Below are 20,943 nucleotides of genomic sequence, written 5' to 3' on the forward strand. Positions count from 1 at the left end.
TGTATGAACTACTATATTCCAAATTCTGTATTTTTCGTGCTATAAGTTGCACAAGCCAAAGAATACGCAATGAACCAAAATGTATGTACAAGTCACATTTTTGGGAGTTTTTCACAGACTGAAAAGTGAGCCTTATAGTCCGCAAAATGCGGTACATATTGTCTCGGTGAAAATGAAGATATCTACAGCAGGTGAGGTCATATTTCAGTGATTTTACTCTTTGAAATAAAAGTGTATTTTCTTGCATGGTTGGGCATTTAACGTCAGCTCGGCTGAATGAATTTTAAAAACAATCGCTAACATTTCAGAAAGTAGCGTCATCGCAATAAATCTACTGCATACTTGTCACCTTTCAGGAACTCCCTTCAGTTTTCAGGAATTAAAAGCTGGCTTTTATTCCTATTGTGACAAAAATGGGACAAAGGTAACGTTCATGTCAAACAGAGAAACCGCATTCCATTTAACCTTTTAATTCTAACCTTTTAAGTCTCATTCTTAGACATAATTGCTTGAATGGTGAATAACCTAAAGTTGTCACCAAGCCAATTCAGGATTCCTTACCGCTCCCTCTCTAAATGTGTTTTATTTCATCACTATTCCTATTTTTCTTCCTTTGCCCTTTGATTTAACAATAAGATACTGGCATGCGTGTTGATTACCGTTGCTAAAATAGACTTGAGGTCGTAAATGAAGGTCATTCTTATAATGTCAAAACATGAGTGATGTCATTCTTCTGGTAGAAACAAATTTGTTGTTTTGCCTTCTATCATCCAACATCACCAATTCTGGTTGTGACATCACAACCAGAATGGATGGTCATGTCAAGCTTTCTTGTACTACACTAACTAGTACATGTTGACATTACGCTTTTAGAGCATTAACATGCTAGCCGATTGCAAAAAAGTCTGCTGTTTATTCTGGGCGTGACATCATCTTGGGTTAGATGTATTAGTGGGTGGGGCCAAGGCCATTGAATTCATTATAAAGCCTTTTCTGTCATTGTTTTTGTGCCCTAAAAATGATCTGTTATCATTTTTGAAAGTCACACGCTGTACGGTTTCGTCATATTTTTAAACATTCCATTCCAAAAATGTATTTTTTAACAGAAAACACAACAAATTCATGTGAAAATTTTATTCTGTCCTTCAGTGTGATGTCACGACATTGATTGATTTCCACACGTGAAATGTCTAACAGATAATTGTCTTTCTAGACCCCGTATCAATCGATGCGGTGATATCGAAACAAATATTACAATACAAAAAGATGAATTCACTAAACAGAAAATATTTTTTTTAATCTCCTGAGATCCAACAATCCGCTAACAGATACAAAACAATATTTACCACAGGGTTGCTTCTATCTGCTCTGCCAGTGCTTCATTGAAGCTACATAATTCTCCACATAAAACATAACACAATTTACATATTGTACAATCAAACTTCATCGGAGGCATTTTATTCCATGTTTTGTCCGATTGTGGAATCAACAGAGTGACAAAATTGCGGTAAAATACATACATCTGATCTACAGGCGTACTTCTTGTTGCCGCTAAAGAGGTTAAATGCAAAATGTCGAATGAGCGCTAGCTAGCGTAAATCATGGGCGGTGAACGGTCATCTCTCCATTGTTGGGTTGTTGGATTGCGTCCCTACAAGCGGGTGTGGATTCTCGATTCGGGCCTCGTCGGGAGGTTTGCTTCGTTTCCCAAAACGGCCTTTTGGGTATTTGCTGAGCACCGGTTCATAATCTCCTCCTTCTTGGGTCTGGGAGGCACCAGAGGAGCCGCCGTGCCCACGTCGCTGCCTCTGGAACTGAAGCTGCCGGAGCTCCCGGAACTCACGTCGCTAAAAAAACTAGCGCTGGAGTTCCGCCGTTCCCAGTTGACACGCTTACTCAAGTTGCCGCTCTCCGGAAGAGAGGGGACGAAGACGTCCGCCGTCGACGGCGAAGACGCACCGTTGACCGAGAAGAAGCTGGATTCTGCATTCGAGCCCGTGCTGAAACTGCGGGTGTCTCTGAATTGGTCCCAGGCCGGAACGGCGCTCGGACTTGGGGTCTCTGACAGGAGCTCCACGGATCTGGCTTTGTGCAGAACCGCACTCCCGCTGGGTTGAACTCTGGGCCGGACCGCGGAACCTTGCCCCGCTTGGGTGTCCCTGTCAAGTTGGACCGGAGAAGGAGACGCGGCCAGAGGCGTCCCGCTGATGGTCAAGTTGAGCGTGGATCTACTCAGCTTGTTGTGCAGACTGAAATGTCCCGTGCGAGGGTTCTTGTACGGCTGGAGGTACATGGCGGGCACGTAGCCCACCTTGCCGTGGAATCTGAACAACGAAAAGCAAAGGACGTCAGAGAGAAAACCAATGCCAATAATGATGCTATTGTTTATATTTGACAGATTTGCTTACCTGGCGAGCCACCAGCCGTCATCGGACATCTTCAGCACCTCCACCACGGAGCCGATCGGCAAAGACAGCTCATCGGACTTCTTGGTGAAGTAATTCCGCACGGCGCAGTAGAGAGCAGCTGTGAACGCACAAAAAAACACACTAAGTTGCGAACATTTCTTCCTAGGCTTTTTAAAAAAAACCTTCAAAGTCCAAATCCTCTCAATAATTGACAGCAAATTCAAACTCTTCCAATTCTGGGTCTTAAATCCTTATAAAGCGTGATTTATGAGTGTGTGAGTGTGTATGTTAAGATTCTCTCGGTATCTTTGTCCAAACCGTGTAACGTAGAGAGTTGAAAATTTTTATGGTAGCTAGAAACGGCTGTCGGATCCTAATAGACAAGTTTTGAATTTCTTCACCTTCTCTAAGTGTGTAAACTCAATCTTTCATTTGTTAAACACCCATTTTTTAATAGCGCAACAATTGTCTTTGGGTTCTAAACAAGCAGGTGGGACCGGCGAAGCCAGCCTCCCTTGCTTGTAATACCCTAAAACGGCTCTAAATGGGTTGTGGTGACCACAGTAACCAATCAAGTCCAAATCCATTTTGAATCTGCGCTTTTATTTGGCAGTCAAAAGCTGGATCTGAAGTTGAGGTGAGCGAATGCGTTCTTCACGTTCATTTGTGGTCTCGCTGTATAATTATCTGCCTGCGCCTGCCCCGAAAGCATATTTTGATTGTTTGCCAACGGCTGTTATTTTGGCAAGGCGTTGTGCCAAATCTCTTTCGTAACACACAATGAAAGTGATTAATTGAATAATGAATGAGTAAAACGGCCAATGACGCACCTTCCGTCTGGAAGCCTCCCTTAGTGTCTTCCTCTTTTTCCAGATAGGTCGCTGGAAACCAGGCAATGTGCTTGTCCTCGTTCTCCACCAACCACCAACCTGAAGCCGAGAGAAGAATGAACGTCAAGCAGGTAGGGCTTGATGCATTGTGGGTAAATCGAAAAAAAAATTGTGAGAGGGGCAAAGGAACCGGGATGGCAACCCTTTTTTATTTATTTGTTTTTGTTTTACGCCACCCTTGGAGATCCGCTCACGCGGCCAACCATTTTAATTTCACTTCACTTTAGGAGGCATCGCGCATTCATTAAAATTGTAATTATAATTGCAGAGAATCTTAACAAGGCGGCCCGGTGCGGGAGTGGTTCGTACGTCGGCCTCGCAGTTCTGTGGTCGTGGGTTCGATCCCAGGCCAGTCGTGACGGCATGGCGTTTGCATGTTCTCTCGGGGCTTGCGTGGGTTTTCTCTGCGTACTACGGTTTCCTCCCCCCGCCCCAAGAACATGCATGCGAGGCTAATTGTATGCTAAACGGTCCCTAGCTATGAGTGGTTAGTTGTTTTGTCTGCTCGTACCCTGCGATTGGCTGGCCAACAATTCAGGGTGGACCCTGCCTGGTACTCGTATACTTAGCTGGGATAGGCTCCAGCACCCCCCCCCCCCCAGACATTCGGAAAATGAATGAAAACTGACCTGAAGGCTCCTTAATGAGGACGTCCAGCGTTTCATCCGTGGCGACTTTAAAGGGCCGGTTGTTGGTGTCTTTGGTCTCGTAGGCGGCCAGGCAGCGGTACGTCTCGGTGACAAACGGGTGAGTGATGGAGCCCCCTCCTTCGCCCCTCACCCCTCCGCCTCCGTCCACGCCCGATTTGTCATCCGACAGCAGGATCATGACGCTGACACACCCACACAAACTTGCGTGTTAGTTTGCGGCCTTTGTGGTGGTTTGTTTCCAAGTGCTCATCTACCTGTTCTTGGTGAAGTCTTGGTCCAGGTCGTGGTCGCGTGGGGTGAAAAACTGGCTGACATCTGAACTCTTGCTCACCATTTGGTCACACATGAGCAGTTTGCGGCAGTAGCTCTCCAAGCCCTTCATTCGTTGGATGTATTGTTTGGATTTGCTCTGCTGGAGGCCGTTAAGTTGAGTCTCGCCTGAGGAGGAAGAGGAGGAGGAAGAATTGATTATGGATTGAGGCCGGTTGAAAAAATTAAATATCAATTGACAACTGAGATGTCCCAGATCTGATTGGATTGGATTGGATAACTTTATTCATCCCGTATTCGGGAAATTTCATTGTCACAGTAGCAAGAGGGTGAGAATACAGACACAGAAAAAGACATTTTAGACATAAATAGGTAATAAATAAGTTAATAAATAAATAAATATAAAAATAAATAAGCGTGTTGCTGAAATATGCGGTCGGAAATGGACGATGGAGGTAAGTGGCAAAAAAAAATACATAAACAGTGCATTTTATAACACCAAATTTCTATTTCTACTCGTGAAACAATAATAAAAGTCAAGAAAATCAACTCACATTGGCCTATGTCTTATCTCAGTTTATTACTGAGAAGCAAATATTTAAATGTAATTTGCAAAAAAAAGAAAAATGTTTTTGCTCATAACCCTCTTACATGAAATTAATGTTTTATGTGCTATTTGAAAAAGTGTTTACTCTTCTGTAAGCAAAAAAAAAAGACATGAGCTGTATATTATGGACTAGTGTTGTACAATATATCAGTACATTCATAGCTTTGTTACGTTACACCATCCGACATTGCACGACATGGTATTATGTACTGTGAACAGAACAAAACATGAGTAATGCTTGTAATAGAAAACTCTTTTGTTCAGCCTTTTCAGTCCTCTTGTACCGACAACTAGGCCAATCCCACCCCTGTCACACTTTATTCCCACATAGAAACACTCTTACCTTTAAATTTAGGGATCAGTCTACTGTTATTTTGCGTGCTGAAGATAGGAAACTTTTTCTTCAGCTGTCTCTGTCAAGGAGAGGCAAAAAAAGGGTTCGAATCCGGGTGTGATTTTCAAACCACAAAAGAAGAAAAAACTCACATGGAAGTTCTTGAAGTCATCAAAAGACCTGTAGATGATCACTTCGTTCTCATCCGACCACATCACGGAGATCATAAACATCTGCCAAGGGATGAAAGATGGATTCAAAATTGGAACTGCATGGGAAGGAATTTTTTTTTTGGGGGGGGAGCCACGAAAACAGAAGAAAATGAAGATTTAGTGTAAGAATTGGACACCTCACCTTGAGTTTTGGCGCCTGTCTCTGCACGGCGCCGATAATGCGAGCTGAGAACACAAAGCGCTTTTCCGCGGGCATGATGCCGCCTTCACCAAAATGGGAGGAAGAGAGGAGAGCCGATTGGAACGGGAGAAAAGCCACTCATGCTATGCAAGGGATGACACTTGAGCTCCATTTAAATAGCGTGCGTGGGCGGAGTCACAAAACTGCGCTCTCTAGACATACACACACACGCTGTAATCTTTTTTTTTTTTTTTAAGAATGTTGTTGATCCCTTCATTTTCGCACGTATATTTTTTTTAACCCTTACAACATAGCTGACAGTGAAAATAAATCATTTGTGTCAACTTTATTTTTCATGCTGAAATGAAGATTATACATAGATAGAAAAGAGTTCGTTTTTTTTATTTTTGCCTTTCGCGCAGAAAAATACAAGTTAGATAATTATTATTATTTTTTTAAATGTTGTTGATCTCTTCATCCTCTCACGTATATTTTTTAAACCTTACAGCATAGCTGACAGTGAAAATAATTCATTTGTGTCAACTTTATTTCATGCTGAAATTCCAATTAAGATATTGCCTTTTGGTCAGAAAAATAAAAAATAAATACACTTTTTTTTTAGATTAAAAGGCTTTTTTTAATCTAAAAAATATATAATATATTTCTAATAATGTATTTACTTTCCTTTTTAGATGAAAAACATGTGTAAACATTAAAAAGGATATATTTCATAATTATAAATAATTAAGTGGATAATAGTTCTGACCATATTTACTATTATCCACTTAATTATTTATAATTATGAAATATATCCTTTTTTAATCATTTTTAATGTTTACACATGTTTTTCATCTAAAAAGGAAAGTAAATACATTATAAGAAATATATTATATTTTTTTAGATTTAAAAAAAGCCTTTTAATCTAAAAAAAAAAAAGTGTATTTTTATTTTTTCTGACCAAAAGGCAATATCTTAATTGGAATTTCAGCATGAAATAAAGTTGACACAAATGTTTATATAACAAGTGTCCACTTAGGCATTTTTCCACTTTTCTATCCCCAAATATTTTTAAAAATGTCAGATTTAATTCTGACCATATTTACTATTTCCCCCTTTTTGCTTTCAATGTGAATAGATCAACAAAAAAATGAATATTATTCTGACAGCACTCCCAAACAAATCGTGACTTTACCGTCATAAAAATGACTGGAACTCACGCCGATCTAATCAACAGGTCGCGTTTTGAAGACCGGAACCAGATCAAGATGGGTGCTGAGATTTACTACCGAAGATCATCATCCAATCGGTGAGCTCACCATGGAATTACTTGTAGGAAACTCATTGGCTCATGTAGAATTGCACCAAAGCACCCCTAGATCCGCAAAAATAACGATTTAAATTGGGTAAATAGAACCGTGTTGAGAAATTCTTGGAGTGGTGTCATCTATGGAGTATAAGGCGCATGAAATGTTGCCATTTTTTTGGTGACCTGTAAATGAGTAGTCATAGTTTTGCCATCCCGATGCAAAATTTCGACGTCAATACAATTCTATTTAAGAAATCCAAGCCTGTAAAAATCCATATTTTGTAGGGGTTGAAAATGGAGGAAAAAATATATAATTGGAAAATGAATTATCGATTTAGCTTCATGTAATGGGTTATTATGGGAAATGGGGAAAAAATAGTCTGGGTAAGTTTCAAGACTAGCGCAAAATTAAATTTTGCCCAATTTTTTTGGTCATCTGTAAATGAGTAGTCATAGTTTTGCCATCACGATGCAAAATTTCGACGTCAATCCAAGTCAGTTTGAGACATAGAAGCCTCTGAAAATCCATATTTCATACGGGTTGGAAATTGAGGGGAAGAAATTATAATTGGAAAATGAATCATTGATTTATCTTGATATAATTAGCAAGAAATGGTATTGCAATATGTTCACATGCTAATAGCGTGGCATGCTATCAAGATTGCACGTCATTTATTTTCCGTTTCATTTCCGAGAGAGATTTGTTAATATTTCCTGCATTTGGAGATATTATCATCTGAGGCACGATATGCGTCCCCGAATACAGCTGATCTGGTTTCTTTTGTCATATTTCGGAGAGAGACACGCCTCTTTTAGAAAACATGCCAACGCATGTTATGTCATTCGGGTAATTTTCCGGTTCGGGTTGACAGGCATCCATCCAATCCTAGCAATTTGAACTTGTTTGGTAACCATTTATTTTTACCGGTTATTGCATACCTAGCATGTAGCTTGTCGCGTTTGGTAAAGTCATTTTAGGATTTGCGCGCTGGCTACCGTGCCGACGACACGAAATGCTCCGGGGCGCTTGTCGATGGGAGGAATGAAGAAATTTAATGTGGGTGTGTGTGCTGTGAAAAAAAGATTTGCCTTGTCAAATTCCCTTGAAAGTCTGAGATCGTCAAGCAAATGTGAAAAATATTGACTTGTCGCCGTAATTTGGATGGAAGTCCGAATTTTTACGATATTATGAACCCATACCTGTCAACCTCTGCCGATAACTGCCCTTATAAATGATTATGATTCCCCTTACAAACCCCCCAAAAACCTTACAAACACCGTACGACTCGTCGTACGGTGTTTGTAAGGTTTTGGGGGGGTTTGTAAGGGGAATCATAATCATTTATAAGGGCAGTTATCGGCAGAGGTTGACAGGTATGTAACCATCGTTTATATTCCTTACCATTGCACCAGGGGCGGGAATTAGGGGGGGGTTCGAAGGGTGGACCCCCAACCCAGGCCCCGACTTTCAGGGGCTTGTTTCTCGGGTGTGAAGGGGGCGTGGCTATGTGAGAGGAGAGGAGAAAATAACCTTAAATATAAATAATTTAAATTTAAAAAATAAAGTGTATCACTGCCAGAACTGGATTTATTATTATTCAGTATTAAATCAGTCTCCCAATGATTTATACCCAATCATAAGACTATAATTGTTGCCCTGGCTGGTGCCTGTCGTTGGCTGGGATTGGCTCCAGCACCCCCTGCGACTCTAGTGAGAATAATTTTTGATAAACACCACAAACGTAAACTGCTGGATTTATTATTCGGTATTAAATCAGTCTCCCAATGATTTATACCCAATAATAACACTATAATTGCTGCCCTGTCTCGTGGGTGTCGTTGGCTGGGATTGGCTCCAGCACCCCCTGCGACCCTAGTGAGAATAATTTTTGATAAACACCACAAACGTAAACTGCTGGATTTATTATTCGGTATTAAATCAGTCTCCCAATAATTTATACCCAATCATAACACTATAATTGTTGCCCTGCCTCGTGGGCGTCGTTGGCTGGGATTGGCTCCAGCACCCCCTGCGACTCTAGTGAGAATAATTTTTGATAAACACCACAAACGTAAACTGCTGGATTTATTATTCGGTATTAAATCAGTCTCCCAATGATTTATACCCAATCATAACACTATAATTGCTGCCCTGCCTCGTGGGCGTCGTTGGCTGGGATTGGCTCCAGCACCCCCTGCGACCCTAGTGAGAATAATTTTTGATAAACACCACAAACGTATTTTCCGCTGAATCCGACGCCCTCTGCTGGCTCCTGTATTGCCGCTACGTCATAATCCAGTCCATGACTGATAAATAAATAACACTTCAATTTACAATTCCAAAAATAATACGATCAGCGTCCCTTTAAAAGATTTATATTGGAATCCATCATTTAATTGGTGTGTGGCAATTCAAACCCCGCCCTCCAGTCACCTGTTTCGATTTCTGTAATGACTCGAGGGATTCCAGAAGCAATTAAATTGATGCACGTGAAATCACTCTACTGGCAGCAATATTCGTTATCAGTAACTGGCGCACAAAATGTGTGTGTGTGTGTGTGTGTGTAGCAGGTGTCTCTTCAAAGACACTCTAAATCTGTGAATGTCTTCTGCACAGAATCCACGAAAAGGTCTCGGCGGTCTGGCCGCAACAGATGTCCACGCCCGGGTGGCGAGGCCACGTGAGCTCCCCCACGTTTGGGCGAGGGGCACGTCACGTTTTTGCGTGCGTGGCGGCTCACAAGGAAGCACGAGGAAGGTGTACGATGCACTTAAACAAACAAAAAAGGGTAAGTAGGGACTTGCCCAAATGGACCAACTTTACACTTAACTGCAATGGCGACATAATAAAGAATGAGACAAAAACATAGTTGAAGAATGTGGAAAGCCTCCAAACTTTCGTTTCGGGACTGAGCTCGTATGTCGATTTACTCGTAACTCAAATGAATGTTTCCCATAGGAATGAACTCAAAACTAATTAATTTGTTCTAACCCTCTGGAAAAAAAAAACACCCAAAACAGGATATTAGATTGGAAAAACATTTTGATTTGTTCTAATTCGCCATCTATTTAAAAAGTGACAAATAACTAGTGGTTTAATAGTACTAAAATGTGTTTAATAGTACTAAAATTAGACGGATTTCGTGGAGGAGAGACAGATAGAGTCTTTTTGCATGGCAACACGCTCGTAACATAACATAAACAAATTTAAATGAACTTGGATTACGATGCAGACACACTGAAAAAATAAGTTTAATCTAACCTTACACTAAACTTAATTCTAGTTTTGTTTGAAATTTTGATACCTTTCTTCTCCCGCGTTGGCTCTATTGGCCCCGCCTCCACCCTGACTTTCAGATGCGACCAATCGAAGTATTTGACTATTAAAACAAACAAAAAAATGTCTTCAGTGTTGAGTCCTAGTAGCAAGAGTGGCTTCTGCTTACGAGTTTCAGCGTGGATTTTCACATTTTTATGAACTTTAAAAAAATAAAAATTTAAAATAATTAATAGCAGAAAAAAATTGCGATAAGTGAAGTCGCGATAATCGAGGGAAGACCGTAATACTATTTATGCTATGGTGCTGTCCAGTCAGTTTAAATACTATAAAATAAAGAATCTATAGCTTTTGGAATAGCTTCCTAATTTTTAAGGCAGGGGTGTTCAAGCTTTTATTAATATATTTATTTAATATATTTTTTAGATTTAGACTTTAAACTGAAAAAAGAAAATGTCCCTCGACTGCAAAATGTTAAGAAAATCCCAACCAGGATTGCGAAATTCCTTTGGATTATTTATTTTTATAGACGTTTATTCATGTAAACCAAAACACTGAAATTCCACAATGTCCTCCATATAACTTTAGTTTTGTAAATATTGTCCATATTTATGATATGATCCGATGTCCCTCACGGTTCAATAAGCAATAAAATAAAATTTAAAAAATGTAAATCCAATAAAATGTTAATTTACAATTCGCTAATTCAGTTAAATCTGGCAAATATGCGATATACTTTGTTCAAATTTTATGAGCACAATTGGTATAAAAAAGAATAATAGTGTGGAATCATTTCTATTTGTAATTTCATTATATCATGAAATTGGAATGAATCTTTACAGGTTAGGAAAATTGCATGATAATAATCACCCATTTTTTTAATGTCATTGTTACCGACGTGTGATTGTTCCTTATTCGGTATTTGGTTACGGAAAAGAAACTGCTGCGTGCATGTACAAAAGTTATCAGACATTCTTGTCTGCATTAGAGATGGAAAAAATCTAAGCTTAAAATGACACGGTGCTATTTTTGGTAACATGGTTATGAAATGAATGATGTCACAATTTAAACGTTCATAAGTGTGGTAGTCAATGCAATCATACATGTCAACCTCTGCCGATAACTGCCCTTATAAATGATGATGATTCCCCTTACAAACCCCCCAAAAACCTTACAAACACCGTACGACTCGTCGTACGGTGTTTGTAAGGTTTTTGGGGGGTTTGTAAGGGGAATCATCATCATTTATAAGGGCAGTTATCGGCAGAGGTTGACAGGTATGCAAACTACAAATTTGAAAAGAAATACGCTCTGGTGCAATATTTTTTAATGGACTTTATTTTGTACTTTCCAATTCCGAGGACTCGTTTTAGCTACAGGGATCGGGAACCTTTTTTGACACAGAGAGCCATAAAAAATTCCTATTTTCAAATTGTATTTCTTTGAGAGCCATAATCAGAATTTTAGTGTAAAAATGTGAAAGAGATGCAACTTTTTGGGGGTCATTTTACCACTTTTTAAGTACTAAATGAATTATTTTGACAGCACTGTTGTGCAGTTGCTAACCAATGAAAATATGCATGCAGAAAAGTCTTATAAAAATTTAATTTTAAAAAAAAAAAGATTAAAGTTAGAGGTAATGTCAGCGCCGTGGTGCCGACGTGACGCTCCTATTGGTCCATTCGGGACTGCGGCTCTGTCACCAGCGGTTTAAATACATATTTTACCTCACAGGTTAGCGAAGAGCCACATGCACCCATAAGAAGAGCCACATATGGCTCCCGAGCCATAGGTTCCCTACCCTTGTTTTAGCACGATAGCTAGCGCCTGCTTTCACAAGCGTCTCTTTGTCCTAAACACGTGCAGGTGGACGGCGTTTATTTCCTCCCAATCCGTCTTCTCGACATGTGCGAAGAAATATGAGTGTCAAATTTCCACCGATTGAGCAAAACTAGCACGTGTATGCCTGAAAAGATTCCACTAAATCGTGCATGTCTTTGTTATCGTCTCCTAAAACGCAAAGCGAACGTTCAATTTGGTCTTGAAAATTTGTGGCCATGTCAAAGTGAGCTTTAGCAAGATCATATTTCAATTAGGAGACCATTTTAATCTGCAGGAAAGAGGAAATCTGAATGGAAAATCGCTTTAAGGAAAGAAGAAAAACCACTTGGCTGCTGCTTGGTAACGACACACCAATGCAGAAAACAAACAAAGGCGGAAAGGAAGCAACGTTGATTAAATTGCACTTCTTTTCAGGAGCAAGGATTCTTTTAAATCATAATGGAACTCTTTTTTTAATGGGAACTAAATGAATAAATTGGTAATAAGAAAGTCTAGTTCAGGGGTGTCAGACACGGGCCGCTTTAACGTGGGCCGGACCATATTAGATATAATATTTAGATATATATTTTTAATAAATGGATTAAAAGCCCTGAATATTCAGTTTTTTAATAGATCTAAAACAATGTTTATTTTAGCTTTTTTAAAATATATTTTTAGATGTTACAAAATGATTTTTGAACTAAAAACACAGAAAAAAATGGATTAAAAAATGACAATTATTGATTAAAAAGGGGGAACATCAGGAAATTTAATATACATCTATACTCTTCATTTTAATTTGATCCTAAAACAGAAAGTCGGCACTCATGATTGACTTTCCCGGGCCACACAAAATGATGCGGCGGGCCAGATTTGGCCCCCGAGCCGCTACTTTGACAAACGTGGTCTAGTTCATCACATGCAAGAGGAAAACTAATTTTGAGACTCGGAAGTTTTTCCAATCTTAATTGTTGCATTAAAAATGGTTGGTTTGGACTAAGTTCAAAACCTGACAGTTTAGCAACTGTTTTGGAAAAAAAACAATGCTTAAATCACCCAAAAAACAAAACGAAAATACAAACTCAACAAATTACCGCCACGTGGGAAAATCCCTATTTTCATCATCTAAAACAAATTGCTTTAATTAATAAACTTGTTTTGTAGCTGTAATAAACTCTTAATTGCCATATCCGACAATTTATGTATACAGTAATCCCTTGAATATCGCGGTTTCACGACATTGCTGATTTTTTTCTGGGGGATTTTTTTTTATTGAATTTTTTTTTATTATTTTTTTTTCTCGTAAATTCATAAAAATATATATTTTGCTACGAGGACTCAGCACTGAAGTAAACAAAAAAATGTCATAACACTACTTTACGTCGCCTTTTCACGTCACCAATTGACAAAACATACGACTCCATCCATCCGTCTTTCAAATCTGTCTAAAAAACAAACCTGCAATGAAAGTAGATCCGAGTACGGAATGTTAAAAGCTAACCTAACGAACGCAAAGGCGCCACGTTAATGACACCACTGGAGATTGAGAAACATTTTTCGGAGATGAAAATATTTACTTGGCACTCGACGCCCTTGCTTAATGGAGCGAAGGGACTTTTACATCTTGAGAAACGACGGTTACGTCCGTATCCGTCGGGAAGACTCGTTCGGGTAATCTAGGTTGGAATTAAGGCGAGGCGGTAACCGGTGGCCTAGCGGGCTTATGCCATCAACGTGAAAAATGTCCCAAGTGTTTTGAAAGTAGTTAGCGTGACTAAAAAGGTTCTTTGTTTGGACTAGCGCGACATTCCACACGTCCTAGTTTCTCGTCGTTGTTCACGTGTTCTGCTTCTGGTGTGTCATTTTAAATTTAAGTGTTCTTCTTGACAATTTGACCTGCTGCCATAGTTCACCGTCTTAAGTTTAAGGTTACGTACTTTGTGCTAGTTACGTACTTTGTGCTAGTTACGTACGTTTTTGTAGTTTTCAATCAGAATGAAATATCATAATGTTTGGATTTTTTGGCACTTTACCGTATTTTGCAGACTAAGTCACAGTTTTTGCACCGTTTTTTTTTTCTTTGACTGTTTTTTTTCGGCTAGTTTTCAGAAAAATGCTTATGTTAAGCCTCTTCTTTATTTCACAAATATTGCGTTAACGTATATTTGTTCTTGGTTTCTGATCAAACTAAAATTTTCCCTCCCCAAAATGCGACGCATGTATTTTTTTCCCCCCTTTTCATTGGGTATTCTTCACCGGTTTCGACTTATACCCCCCCAAAAATCCGGTACTTTAAAAGTCGCATGTTCACAACGGCTAATTTTTTACCATTTCAAAAAAAAATCCTATCATTAAGAACAGATGTTTCCATTAGACAATTGCAAATACTTAAATTATCCGTGAGAAAAATTAAAGTTATATAACAGATCTGAGTGACTGTTGCGGTTAGATGTCAGTTGATATATAATTATAATAATGATTGACATCTTAGAGGTTAGACAGTTTGTACTTAGTCTAGTAACCTGTAAATATGAACCCACATTATATTTTCCACCCAAGTTGTTCCAAAAAAAGTTGTAAAATCACACAAAAGCCGTAAACAGGGTTGTTTTGATATGATTTCTTTTTCAAATCCTCAATTCATTCAATACAGTCCATCCAATGAATCAATCTCAAACAAAACACATTTGAATCCGTTGTTAAACAACTGTGATAAACTTTAAAAAGATGGCACGGTCACATGACGTGGGAACACGATAGGGAATTTCATTAGAATTTCCCCCCCTCCCCCAAAAAAAAATATATATTTCCATTTCAGGTGAGATTCCATTTAAGGTGAGATTAATATATTTTCTTTCATATACTCAAGGACAGGAAGAAATCTCTGAAAATGGAGGCTTTGTGTTCGGAGAGTGCGAAGTTGAACATGTTGCATAGTCAGAGACGTCAATGGAAAAGATGAGGAAAGCGTCCATAAGTTAAAAAAGGGAAACATACAAACAAACAGAAATACTTGTCACTCATAATACTTCATGATTGATTTGTCTCTCAACAGGTTCCGCACTTTTAAAGTCGCTAAAAATCTTTTTCCTCCGCACGGCTTTGAGCTTGCGTTCCGAGGCGCGTGAACTTTCCACCGCGAGTCTCTTTAATTCATCTTTGTGCAAATGTAATGTCACATCCACGGCAATGACTCGTGATTAAAAGCAAATTGCTATTTTTACGTGAAAGTCCCGCCAAGTGCCCATCTTTTCCCATCAAAATGTCAAAAATAAAGGACCAGCATTAACGGAAACACTGTACGTACGTATATACTGCCGCGTCAAGCTAATTAAAGCTCCGTTCCTAAAACCTGAAGAGCCCCCCGCGTTATTCTTCCCGACCCAAGCGGACCCCCGTTTAAGAATCCTTGTCACATAAACTTCACTTCTGTCCCAACTTAGCTTATAAAGTGTCTTGAGGAAGTGTGCCGAGTATTTGAAAACCGAACCCGGACCCTTAAACGTAAGACGTCCGGGTTTTTTTTCGACTCTGGTTCTGACTTTAACGAGCTCCGGTCAGGGAGCACCACTGCATTTCCGTTTTGTTTGTGTGTTTTTTTTGTTTTTCTTTAGTTTTAGTTTTTTTAAATCATCCAAGACGCATACATTCAAATGTCCTCTGTCCGTCCAACCGACAAGCGCGTCTTCTAAAAGAGTCTGTGGTGTCCTTTTCCAGTGTGGCTTAGCATCTGCAGACCTCCGCTTGGCTTCGAGTCCGTCAAAGAAAAGATCCACGATGCGAGCCGACGTCACCGGAACTCGTAGATGCCGGCGCTGTGCTCCGAGACGTGGGTGAGATTTAGCGATTGGTACCTGAGGGGATGAAAACAAGGTCGGTTTCATTATTTATTTATTTTTGTCCCTCCAAAAAATCCCTACTTGTCATTATTGAGGATGCATGACAACGGCAGTTTTTGGTTGGCTATTAATGATTGGCTACTTCAGTGGGAAAAACCAAACCATGTAATATTAAACCTGAGCATGATGACGTAGGCACCGCTTGACAATGTGAAAGGGAAATATTGCCAATATTGAATTTCACATAGAAGGAAGCAAGAGTGACAATTAAGGAATGTGAGCTAGCTTGAATGTCCTTGTAATCGGAGATGTTAAACATCGAGTCGAAGTAAAACACACCCGCCACTATTCATTAACTCGTTGTGTTGACAAAGACAATATGTCTAAACTGAGTGGTTGAGATGTTCGTGTGCGGTCTTTTGGTCGCCCCGACCACGACAACGGGCGACCAAAAGACCGGCGACAAAACAAGGTAAAACAACACGGTCTACGCATTAATCAAAGCTAACAATGGCCATCAACAGTTTCACTGAGCCGACGTGTGAGTGTAGAAGACTTTGTATGTACATGCGTTGTCCCTTTAAGAAGCTACATCAGTCAGGGTCTTAACAAGTTCTCCAACAAAAAGTCCGGGAAATTTGGAGCTTTTCTTTAGCCTAATAATTACTAGGGCATTAAGTATGACTAAATAGTAATTTGCAGTTTGTATTTAGGGAATTTGAGCAACGATTTAAATGGTAATTATCAATAACCTTCCGGGCGACCAAAAGACTGGCGACCAATCGACCGTGTACCGAGATGTTTTGGCGTTCAATTTGTTTCCACGCCAGCTGAGTCCCAATTTGGCAATCTGTGTCTTTTCCGGTGAAATTGGAAAAGGAATGAGCGAAGATTTACGGTAGTTACCATTCAGAGCTCCTGTGGTAGTAGTAGCCCTCGATCGTTGCTGTGGATTTCTGAAAGCAAATGTAGTAAAATCCAGCAAAGGAAGCGCCGCTAATGTCTTTGATTGTGTGGTCAGGGACCAGGAACTGCTCCTAAGGAGAAGCAATAAAACTTAGCGTTAGCAACGGGTCACGCTCACGCCAGAAAATCAAGTATTACCTTCCACCTCATGAAAATATAGTCCGAGTTTTTGAGATCGTCGTAGTCAAAATCGTCCGAGTTGAACGTTTTTGCATACTGGTAGAAGGCTTGGAACTTGCCCTGGTGGCCAACGGAGAAACAACAGTCTTAGAAAATGTGCTGCATTTACAACATTAGACAGCTTCAGTATTTATTATATACACATTTACCCAATGTTTACGATCCACATCCTCGTCCGCGTCCCACTTCCGGGTGAGGAACGGCCGTTTTCTGCTGATGATTTCTCCAGCGAAGAACGTGGTTAGAGTTGGATATTCCTGCCCCATAAAAAGAATATTTCCCTTCACTCAGTTTGGAAAATAGTTTACAAGATTTTATGTTTGAATTTTAAATGAATTAGTGTCATGTAAACGTAGTGAAAATAGCCAAACTCACCTCTGTTAGTCCTTTTATTTTCAGGTAACCACAGAGGTAAGAGTCCTCCATGGTAACATGCTTGGAAAAAGAAGACAACAAACTTGAGCATGAAATTGAATGAATACATGACGCCATTTCGAATTTAGCACATATCACAAGCAGTTGAGTGCATAAACTCATCAGAATTGCATTTGTAGATATTAAGATTACACCTAAGTGGCGTTCGTGAAATGTACCGTAACTGTCATAATACAATAATTGCAGTAAAGGATGTTAGTGTGACATCTGTCAGTGCTAGCCGATTGCTAGCTCCGCGAGCTAGGCCCATGCTCATTGATTCTCCAACTGTCAGTCATCACACCCCCGTTTGACAGCTCACCAATGCTCATCGCAGTTTACCTTAAGCGTGAAAATTGATATTTCAAACGCTCACCTGTAAAACGACTTCAACGTCGTATGAGTTGCCCTTGCTTTTTTGGTGCCCCCTGAACTTGGAGCCGCTATACAACAGCGAAGTGACAACGCCGGGCTGTCGGGTGTTGATCGGGGGCGGAGGGATAAGCGAGGCCGAGGATGCGTAGGCCGCACACTGGGAGTCGCTCGTGTATCCAGCGGGGACTGGCATTGCTCCCTCTTCGCTGGATGGCCACCGACACTGGCCAAACGCCGTCTGCCTGATGTCGGCGTCCACAAAGGGGCGTTGAGGGGCTCAAGCGGTCCTCCAGCCTTCCCCCCAAAAAATAAATCCCCTTGAAACCAGAACGTTGTAGCTTGTCAGGGACCGAGCTCCCAGGAAAGTGAATGGACTTTAACTCAACGACGAAGAGCGAGTATGGGAAGCTCTCATTGGCTACCCACACTTGACATGCTTAGATGCCATATCCTCATTGGTTCCATTAGCGGAAAACTTCACGGTTTTGGGTTGTAGTTGTTTACCTGTTGGATAAGCTTACGCACATCCCGGCAGAAAACTACAAGTCCCATTTATCCCGAGTCGTACACATTAGCCTGACAGACGCAGAAGGTCACACGCGTGTTTTACAATCAAGATGAAAAAAAATCCGTCAGTAAATTGAAGTATTTAGCCGGTAACCTTTCGCGAATATGCGATATAAATATTCAGATTTGGAAACGTCAAATGTGGTATTTGGTTTTGCAGAAACCACAACCCGGCTCGCCTGTGCTCCTTAGCTAGCCTAGCTATCCATAAACAGCAACATCATTTAATTTTCTGCAATGTTTAAAAGCCTTGCTAGACTACCCATTCTTTGGGGAAATTGCTTGTCGCCGTGTAAAATATCTCCAAATCCTCAGCATTTCAAATGTTCCTTTAAATACTCATCGTCAGCCGTAACAGGTAAGGGAATTATTTGATCATTTTCTTCATCACCAGAAGTAGACTCAATAAAATATGTCTATTTCTTCCAGAGAGGAAACGATTTTATCAGGACGTCTCTATATCCCAAGGTGAAGGTATGTACATACATAAACTGTTATCATATAAGTTGTGTATATGTATATTGCTGGCATAGGAATAGGTTTTGTTGAGGATGCTGACATATTTGCATGCATACATACGTATAAGAATGCTAAACTAATGAGCCAACTGACCAATAACAAGTGATGGCAAATATCTTGATTTTAATCTTAAATTATCTCAATTAGGAGGTTTATTTGAAATAAACCTAGACCGAAAGAAGCTGAGAACTCCTGGAGGGAAGTTGTTCACAGTGCCAAATGAAGCCCTTGCCATCGCCGTGGCAACCGAGTGGGATGCTCAAAGGAATCATCTCAAGTTTTATACGATGCACATGGTAAGACTCATTCTCAACTGACATTGAAGTCAAATGAAATTTATATATACGTTTGTATTATTTGGGGAAAAAATCTACTTACACTTGATTGTGCTGCCATTTTTTTTTTGCAGACGACACTTTGCAACACGGCTCTAGACAATCCCACACAACGCAACGAGGACCAAATGATCAATGCTGCTCTAAAGTTTCTGGAGACTGACACCGTTTGGTATGTTACAAACAAATTGAACTCAATTGGAACAGTTCTGGCAATGATAATAAATCATAATAATAATAAATTATGCAGGAACAATTTCAACGTCATACATTTTTTTGCTCTAGTTACAGAGTGGAAGAGCCTTATGGTCTGGTTGATCTTCAGAAGAATGAGTGGGACCCGGTACTGCAGTGGATTGAGAATAGGTACTCCATGTTGAAGTTAAAAGTACTTTAAAAAAATTAATAATGGCCAGTTCTCAGTGATACAGATGATTATTTTAACATTATTGTTCCCGCAGATCTAATTTGCCATATGGTAGAATATATTGCCTCTCATGTTCAGTTACTTGAATGACTATAAAACAGTGTTTCTTTTGTTGGAGCTCATTATACATTTTGTGTGTGTTTTTATTTTTTTTTATTTATGTGAAGGCTTTCCCCGATTTTGACCAGTCTTGTGCAAATTTTTAGATATAACGTCACTATCGGCTCATCTTCCAGTATTATGGGCCCGGACATTCCACAGGCAACTAAAGACACATTTGGCCAGCATCTCAAGTCGTACAATTTCTGGTCTTTGACAGGTAATACGTACAGTACGATTGTAAATAATGCCTGCTTACAAAATGGTATATTTAGCAACAAGAACTGCTCTTGTTGAATTACTAATGTGTGAAGTTTGGTAGTTTGACTTAAATTTCAGATGGTTATGTTACAGTAACAATGAGATGTTTTATAATTTGCTTTCTTCTATGCAGGACTCGAGTATGTAATCACCCAGCTCAAGTCGGTGGTGTTATCATTGGGAATGATTGACCGATATCTAAGTGTAGAGAAGGCTGTACTGCTTTCCAGGCTGGAGGAAGAATACCAGGTAGGGCAAGCAGGTTAAATTGGTGGTTTTTATTTTTTATTTTTAACCCTGTTTTCCATTTAGAACGCCTTTTCATTACGAGAAAAAAAATGACTGTTTCCACCTTGTTTGTCCAAATTGTAGAGTTTTTAAACTCTAATGCATATAGTGTTTTTTTTTAAAGTTAGACTGGAAGCACTACTTGCAATGGTATTTTTTTTTTCTTTTTTTTTTTTTTTGTTATAAATCAACAAAATTAGCTATCTTCTTCCTCCCTGACAGATTCAGTGTTGGGGAAATGTGGAGTGGGCTCACGACTATGACATGTACGAGTTGAGGGCTCGGACTGCTGCCGGGGCTTTATTCGTCCATCTTTCGTCCGAGAGCTCGACTGTCAAACGCAAACTTTTGCAAGATTGAAAGGACGGAAGCATGTGTCTGACATTGATAAAAAAATAATAATTGTCACTGACAAATGCTGCATCTTGCATTTATTGTGGTCATTGTTAAAATTGTGGGGAAGCATCGCTAATATGGTCACATGACATGGAATAGAAATATAGCCTCATACATGTTCTGTTTATTTCTGTTATTTAGATGACATACTGTAAAATGTGCATTGTTGTTTCTGAACAGTACGTTTGCAGAAGCCACTGCAGGAAATAAACATCAGTACTACAATCAAATAAATGGTCATTTAACATTGTAAAACACAGATATAAATTTGTTTAAGGCACATACTCATTTATAAGACGTTCGACACTTAGGCTAACATTATTCTGCAAGCACATATAAAAACAAAACAAATCGACGCTA

At 39.7% G+C, this 20,943-nt stretch overlaps 3 protein-coding genes across 5 annotated transcripts; 1 reads left to right on the forward strand and 2 right to left on the reverse strand.

Annotated features, from left to right (window-relative positions):
- The first annotated feature begins 407 nt into the window (after positions 1-407).
- Positions 408-20,610, forward strand: atpaf2 (ATP synthase mitochondrial F1 complex assembly factor 2). 3 transcript variants are annotated; one of them, XM_077626664.1, is made up of 13 exons: positions 408-424; positions 2,399-2,497; positions 3,282-3,369; positions 6,748-6,819; positions 9,437-9,608; positions 15,635-18,616; positions 18,688-18,732; positions 18,925-19,073; positions 19,187-19,284; positions 19,398-19,478; positions 19,746-19,858; positions 20,033-20,148; positions 20,410-20,610. In XM_077626664.1, the coding sequence occupies exons 6-13, from the start codon at positions 18,496-18,498 to the stop codon at positions 20,545-20,547; spliced, it is 861 nt and encodes a 286-aa protein (XP_077482790.1). In that variant the 5' UTR covers positions 408-424; positions 2,399-2,497; positions 3,282-3,369; positions 6,748-6,819; positions 9,437-9,608; positions 15,635-18,495; the 3' UTR covers positions 20,548-20,610. The 3 variants fall into 3 exon arrangements, with proteins under 3 accessions (XP_077482790.1, XP_077482791.1, XP_077482792.1); XM_077626665.1 differs by lacking the exon at positions 408-424 and having other exon boundaries at positions 477-2,492; XM_077626666.1 differs by lacking the exon at positions 408-424 and having other exon boundaries at positions 477-2,492; positions 3,286-3,369.
- Positions 1,120-5,668, reverse strand: noxo1b (NADPH oxidase organizer 1b). Its single transcript, XM_077626659.1, has 8 exons — positions 5,514-5,668; positions 5,312-5,392; positions 5,169-5,238; positions 4,203-4,386; positions 3,928-4,130; positions 3,239-3,337; positions 2,409-2,526; positions 1,120-2,324 (listed from the first exon to the last, which is right to left on the reverse strand). Exons 1-8 carry the CDS (start codon positions 5,586-5,588, stop codon positions 1,652-1,654), a joined length of 1,503 nt encoding a protein of 500 aa, XP_077482785.1. The 5' UTR covers positions 5,589-5,668; the 3' UTR covers positions 1,120-1,651.
- On the reverse strand, positions 14,518-18,136 carry LOC144093290 (glucose-induced degradation protein 4 homolog). Its single transcript, XM_077626667.1, has 6 exons — positions 17,693-18,136; positions 17,278-17,337; positions 17,052-17,159; positions 16,861-16,962; positions 16,663-16,793; positions 14,518-15,771 (listed from the first exon to the last, which is right to left on the reverse strand). Exons 1-6 carry the CDS (start codon positions 17,882-17,884, stop codon positions 15,708-15,710), a joined length of 657 nt encoding a protein of 218 aa, XP_077482793.1. The 5' UTR covers positions 17,885-18,136; the 3' UTR covers positions 14,518-15,707.
- Positions 20,611-20,943: the final 333 nt, after the last annotated feature.

This window comes from Stigmatopora argus, chromosome 18 (genome assembly GCF_051989625.1).
Source record: "Stigmatopora argus isolate UIUO_Sarg chromosome 18, RoL_Sarg_1.0, whole genome shotgun sequence".
In the NCBI taxonomy this organism is placed as follows: Eukaryota; Metazoa; Chordata; class Actinopteri; order Syngnathiformes; family Syngnathidae; genus Stigmatopora; species Stigmatopora argus.

Excerpts from the sequence above, each read along its gene's own strand:
- noxo1b (XM_077626659.1), bottom strand. The coding sequence starts at position 5,588 with ATGCCCGCGGAAAAGCGCTTTGTGTTCTCAGCTCGCATTATCGGCGCC. Across the intron at positions 4,387-5,168 it reads ACTGATCCCTAAATTTAAAG|GCGAGACTCAACTTAACGGC; the intron begins GTAAGAGTGTTT and ends CTTCCTCCTCAG. Across the intron at positions 3,338-3,927 it reads CCTCATTAAGGAGCCTTCAG|GTTGGTGGTTGGTGGAGAAC; the intron begins GTCAGTTTTCAT and ends TCTCGGCTTCAG.
- LOC144093290 (XM_077626667.1), bottom strand. The coding sequence starts at position 17,884 with ATGCCAGTCCCCGCTGGATACACGAGCGACTCCCAGTGTGCGGCCTAC. Across the intron at positions 17,338-17,692 it reads ACGTTGAAGTCGTTTTACAG|CATGTTACCATGGAGGACTC; the intron begins GTGAGCGTTTGA and ends TCTTTTTCCAAG. Across the intron at positions 17,160-17,277 it reads AAATAAAAGGACTAACAGAG|GAATATCCAACTCTAACCAC; the intron begins GTGAGTTTGGCT and ends TTTATGGGGCAG.
- atpaf2 (XM_077626664.1), top strand. The coding sequence starts at position 18,496 with ATGTTTAAAAGCCTTGCTAGACTACCCATTCTTTGGGGAAATTGCTTG. Across the intron at positions 18,617-18,687 it reads CTCATCGTCAGCCGTAACAG|AGAGGAAACGATTTTATCAG; the intron begins GTAAGGGAATTA and ends TATTTCTTCCAG. Across the intron at positions 19,479-19,745 it reads CTGCAGTGGATTGAGAATAG|ATATAACGTCACTATCGGCT; the intron begins GTACTCCATGTT and ends GCAAATTTTTAG.